Source organism: Oncorhynchus kisutch, linkage group LG30, assembly GCF_002021735.2.
Source record: "Oncorhynchus kisutch isolate 150728-3 linkage group LG30, Okis_V2, whole genome shotgun sequence".
NCBI lineage: Eukaryota > Metazoa > Chordata > Actinopteri > Salmoniformes > Salmonidae > Oncorhynchus > Oncorhynchus kisutch.
Genome location: NC_034203.2, coordinates 28,019,112 through 28,025,293, shown reverse-complemented (window position 1 = coordinate 28,025,293; position 6,182 = coordinate 28,019,112). Strand labels below are relative to the sequence as shown.

General features: G+C 39.9%; 1 protein-coding gene across 1 annotated transcript in view; it reads right to left on the bottom strand.

Annotated features, from left to right (window-relative positions):
- Positions 1-362: 362 nt before the first annotated feature.
- sntg1 (syntrophin, gamma 1) overlaps positions 363-6,182 on the bottom strand; it is a 38,506-nt gene continuing 32,686 nt past the window's right edge. The window contains exons 14-19 of the mRNA XM_031810064.1: positions 5,269-5,385; positions 4,305-4,376; positions 3,277-3,429; positions 2,821-2,913; positions 1,252-1,362; positions 363-1,068 (exon numbers count right to left, since the gene is read on the bottom strand). Of these exons, the coding sequence (XP_031665924.1) occupies positions 883-1,068; positions 1,252-1,362; positions 2,821-2,913; positions 3,277-3,429; positions 4,305-4,376; positions 5,269-5,385 (732 nt within the window). The 3' untranslated portion in view covers positions 363-882. The remainder of the gene's footprint in view (positions 1,069-1,251; positions 1,363-2,820; positions 2,914-3,276; positions 3,430-4,304; positions 4,377-5,268; positions 5,386-6,182) is intronic.

Below are 6,182 nucleotides of genomic sequence, written 5' to 3'. Positions count from 1 at the left end.
CATAGGTTAGAGAATATGAAGTGCTTTCAACTTCATTATACAACCACACAAAGGTGAAAACTACTTAACTATGTAACATTGCAGTTTACACTGCCATGATGCCATCTAATCCATATTTATTAATCTAATCATTACTCAATATCCATGAAAAGAGAGAGGGGGACATGTTTTTTCGTGTGGCTAATTTACATTTCCAATGATAAATTATGGCAATACCAACTGACCATCCTTATAATTGCTATAATCATCAGAAATTAAATTAAGTCTTTTTTAAATCTTCTTTGGTCGAAAAGAAGAAAACAATTTGTTTATAGTCACCATCCTTATACTGTATGTCTACCTTTTCAAAAATCTACTTAAACCTTCAAGAAGCGGATTGAATATTGTAGAAAACAGTTTGTCTGCTTTGTCGCCTTGGCAACACGATCATGTTATGTTTAACAACAGTGTCAACAACACGTGTGAATCATTGTGAAAGGTGCCTGGGGATCTGACCAAAGACAAATAACTGAATTCAGAATGTTTATAATCATCCATCCATCCATTCTACGTCCATTGGTTCTGCACTCACTCCTTCGTGTTACAATGTTCTTCGAAGTACAGTACAATGTACTGGTCAAAAAGTTCACACAGCTAGCTTCCTTTTCTCTGATGAAATATCAAATGTGTCTTTCGGAAGGAAAAAAAAGAGTTCTGTCAATAATACTTCAAATGTTGGATTCACATGTCCTTGTTCATTAGACGGCTTTGGATACAGTATAACACACTCGTTTGTGGTCTCTCCTCTGCCTCTCTAGGCCATGATGTAGTAAAAGTGCAGTGTCTTAGGGGAGAGGGGGGACTTGGGAGAGAGGGATAAGGAGAGGGGCTGAGCAGGCTCTGTCAGATGGAGTATTTGATTCTGGATGTCTGTGTATTACAGGAGACACTGGTGAGCGTGGAAACCCCCCCAGCGGTCGTCGCAGCACCTTGACTCTCCACAAACATCGGATCCAGGCAAGCAACTTTGGCAGCAAAGAATGCATGGATACAGTGCAGCACGGCAAAGAGGTTAGAAAATTCCAGCTCCTGTGGAACAAAAGATAGACACTAACTTATTCATGTTTTGGGATAATAATGAATTAAACATTTCTTATGTATGATATATCTGTTTTAATTGGTATCAGTTGATAATGGCCAAAGAAAGCATGAGAAAATATGTAACTATTGGCTAATTTAATTTAAATCAGAGATAGAGCATATGTTTGTTACCTTGGCTTCAATTGCTTTATTGTCCTGATTTTGGAACAGAAATTTGATCTTGCTCTTCCCATCATCAGACGATCCTTTCAGTTGGGAAAATTTGTATCTCCACAGCACCGCCTGTATAGAGTAAATACAGTTGAAGGTGGTTTATAAAGAACATTACCTTCTCTTTCTCGTTGTTATCTTATCTTTCATTCTAATTATTATTATCTGTGGTCTAATCTTATTCTGATCTTCCACAACAAAATTATTCCCATCATGGTTTTTTTCCTAATTATTTGCAAATGTACCAGACGGTGCAAGTTCATAACCTTGGATGATGAGCGTCAATGTCCTGTTTTTAATGCTGATTTGAATCTACGAGTCTGTTCTTGGTCATAAATAGAATGTAACTTTATTTGCCCTCTAATCTGCACATGTAAAAGCTTTGGCAATATAAAATGAATGTACATAGTACACATTCCATACAAAACAAGACATCCATGTACACAACCTACAATCGTAAGCAACACTTTTTCCCCTAGGGGCTTCACACAGATCTGAACACTGAGTGCATAAGACAAGGCCGGTTTTCTATCTGATTGAATTATTAAACATTCTCCACCATGTGTATTGTTTTACAATTGCAGTTTAAATATGAATTGTACTTTCATGCTTGTTTTGGTAAACAATACCCTGCCTGTCAGCAGTTGGCTAGGCTGCTGTGAGACTTTCTGGGGAGAGAAAAACCACTTGCTTTGCTGTGTAGGAATTAGGCCAAGAAACACAGGGAACAATATAGATGTCGATGCGTCCTGTTCATCCACATTATGTGTTCTAGTGGAATAGTTATTGTGGCACTCAGACTTGGCAAAAGGCCAAAGTCAACTGCAGGCAGAATGTAAGGGATTTGGGCTGGAGGGGACCAGCCATCAAAGCAAATGTGCTCAGTCTTTCAAAATGCACACGGTGCAGAATAAGTTAGGAACACCAGAGTAGATCTGAATGGTAAAACATTTCTACATCTGCACACACTGTACATAGATTTTTTTCTATTGTGTTATTGACTGTACGTTTGTTTATGTGTAACTCTGTGTTGTTGTTTTTGTCACACTGCTTTGCTTTATCTTGGCCAGGTCACAGTTGTAAATGAGAACTTGTTCTCAACTGGCCTACCTGGTTAAATAAAGGTGAAATAATTGTTTATATTTTTAAAAACATATATATATATTTTTTCCCTTTATTTTACTAGGCAAGTGAGTTAAGAACAAATTCTTATTTACAATGACGGCCTACCCCCCGGGCAAACCCTCCCCTAACCCGGACAATGCTGGACCAATTGTGCACCGCCCTATGGGACTCCCAATCACAGCCGGTTGTGATACATCCCGGGATCGAACCAGGGTCTATAGTGACACCTCTGGCACAGAGATGCAGTGCCTTAGACCGCTGTGCCACTCAGGAGGTAATGGTGTCATGGTTACTTCTACTTTTAAAGTAACGCTAGAGAAACTCAGTGTTCATGTCTATGTATCCTTTATCTACATGTATGACTTCTGGACAAATGAATGTTGATGTACCGGTAATGTAACTTACTTTTGAAGCAGCATCGAAGCAGACAAAGCCCATGCTGAAGTCTACGGTCAGCCCCATCAGGTGGCTCTCCATGATGCAAGCGTATGTTTTACACTGCGGAGAGGCAACGGTGCATGATGTTAGTTACAAGATGCATATTTAATAGACAGCATAACCTTCCACAGGTGAAACATGTCAACTGAACATAAATCCGTTGTGAGAGGATGACTAGGCTTGGCCTGTATGGTACAGTATGTCACGGCTTCTCTTAACTACTTTTCAGTGTTTCGCCTACCATTTTATAGGCAGGATGTTCCCTCCCGCCTAGCTCTGCCCCACTTCCAACCCACCTAAAATAGTTTGATTTGTTTCAAGTGACAATTTTGATGACAGAGAGCCTGGATGTTGGACTGAGGCCATTGTACCCCGTCACGAAATTGGTTTAGGAAAAAGTGCTGCCTCTTATATACTGTGTACCTGTATTCTCTCCACCTCCAGGAAAGTAGCCATCTGAAAGGCCTTCTCCCAGATGAGCAGCTCACACTCCAGCTCTACGCTGTAGAACATGTCCTCTCCACACTCCGTCTGGATGCTGAAGCAGTGCTTCCGCTTGTCCAAGAGGTCACTGTCCTGAGAGAACCACGTTAGTCATACCTGCCATCGCACCTGGATTCAAATTGTATTTGTTTTCTTTCAAATGCTTTGAACGGATTTATTGAACCTGCCTGGTATGCCAGATGGGCAGGGTTTGCACTTTTGTACTATTCAAATTGGTTTCATTGGCCCTGGCAAGCATAGCATACGTTTTTGAAATGTTTCACATATTATTTGAACCCAGGTCTAGCTGTCATGCTGATAATGCGCACAAGGGACAATGAGAGACTCATACTGTACTGTAAGCAGATAGGAAACTTGGATATACACGGTGGGGATGTGACAGACATTGGCTGGAATTTTATCAACATGCATTGTGCTTCTTCAGAAAAGCTGTTTCACATGTTCAGAAATGCTGTTTTGGATGTGTAATGCAGTGTGTTATGATAGGAAGGGAATAGTTGACACTTACTATAGGAATCACCAGTTCTGTGCATGATGTAGGTCGATTGACCAGATCAGTCAGTATGTGACAATGAACCTGGCTGAGTGAGAAATTAAGAGGTGGAGCTGCAGTCGCTGCTGTGAGGATTTCTAAACCAAATGTCAACTCCTTCCACCCACCTGAGACACACTGCTGTGCATAGCAAACACACTTGTGAAAGTGCATTGCAGAAAAGTTCAATGAGCTTTGTTTGATTAAATACCAGCCAGAGTTTCAGAAAGTCTAACCGCTTCCAATAGTAGTGTTGTGAGTTTTGCAAGAAAATAACTCCAGCCTTGCAAAGACACATAGCACAGATCTATTCTCTTTTTAATGTGTCGTCTTTCAAACACAGACCCGGAGATTTGTTACTCAGCACTTCCTAAACATTTGACTCATATCTCTGTCGTAAAAGTTGTTGCCTTACCTTCAAAACTTTACACATGATCTCGTACACGGTGTAGCTTTTCTCTGCCCTGGTCCAGTCCCATGTAGTCACCTGCAAAATTCCACATGAAATACACCTTATAAATACACCTTGCACGTCATATTTTATTAATAAACTACACACACAGGGAAATGAAACCCTGCTTCCACTCTAGAGTCCAAAAAACCGGAACATTCTCCACTATGCATCATGAGTTTTTTATTTTATTCAGATGGATCCCTTTGAAATCTTTTGAAGTGTAATTACAGTGGTCTGTTTCAGTTGCTTTAACTTGAATCTTTTATATTCCAATTCCTGCACACACTGTGTTCACGTGTTCAAACTATAACGCTACATCTATCCCAACATCCAAAGGATATGTTTAAAGCTAGTAACAAGCGTAAACCAAATGTGCAGTGCAAAGTCTCCAACACAACCATTTCATTCGGATTTTAGCCACAGACACATGCAGTTGAGGAAGTCATTCAAACTAAAAAATTGGCCCTTGTTCTACATTTCAGTTTAATACCAGCAACACAGTTGTCCTAATAACTCCTATTCTGAGTTGTGCCTATATCCACAATTACTGATATGGTTGGCATAACATAATTATCTTAATAATAATAAATCAAATGACAAGCAATGGGACCCAGACGGTCATCAATCAGGTGTGGAATTATAATCGCTGTCCATTTATAGTTTAATAGATCATAAAAAATGTGGCGAACGTGTGTTGGACTCCATTATTGCCTGGAAACATTGATAATTTTTGGACACATATTTTCAGAAACTAGTTGTATCAGTTGATATGGTAACCGTTTATTTTACAGCCTGGTATTTAGCAGGTAAGTGCCAGAATGTATCTATTGTTGCCACGTAGTTTCTTAGTTAAATACCAGCTTAAACCAGGCTATAAAATAGTGTTACCATTGCTACTTAAGGAAAGAGGGTGTATAAAGCGTACAGGAGGTGCTGAGAACTTGAAGAGTGAGGAACCCTTTAAGGCGAGGAATTTTGGTGAATACATTCGGTCCTGACCGGAGTCCTGCTCCTTCTCATCTACCCAGCCCATGTAGATAATCTGTCAGGGAGAGGAGAGAGAAAAAGGAAAGGGAAGAGAGGTAGAGAAAGAGAGAGAAGAAGGAGTGGATCAAATGGAAAGGGAGAGAGGCAGAAAGGGGAAGGCAGCAGGCATCAAGTCTTTCTGCACTTTTATCAGTCTGGAGGATTGCAACGAGCCACAGTGAAAATGTTTGGCAGGAGATTGATTCATTGTGAAAACAGCTAACTAACTATCCATGTCTAGGCTGAAGGAGGGATTGGTGGTGAAGTGGGAAGCAAGAAAACATGTGTTGCCTTCTCTCCCTGATGATTTCATTCTGGTTTGACTTTATTGTGTAAAAATTCTGCCTCCCCCTGCAATAGTTGACACTGGCACTGCCAGTCAACCAGGCCGTTCTGTGGACTATTCAACGTGGTTGGATTGACATTCAGAGAACATATTCTAGTACAGTAAGCCATGTCGAGTGGAGTAGAGACGAAAGGATGAAGCATCTTTTGGGCAAAGTCTGTTTTGTGACAGTAAACTGTACTACAGAAGAATGCAACATAATATTGTAAGAATTTTCTATTGAACAAAATGCTATGTCATAATAATTTATTAACAATGTTAAGGATTCCCTTGTATGGTATAAATAGTAGTAGTAGTAGTAGCAGAAAAGTAGCACTAGTAGTAGTAGTTGCAGTATTAGTAGTAGTAGTAGTAGTAGTAGTAGTAGTAGTAGTAGTGGTAGTGGTAGCAGTAGTAGTAGTAGTATTAGTAGTAGTAGTAGTAGTAGTAGTAGTAGTAGTAGTAGTAGTAGTAGTTGCAGTATTAGT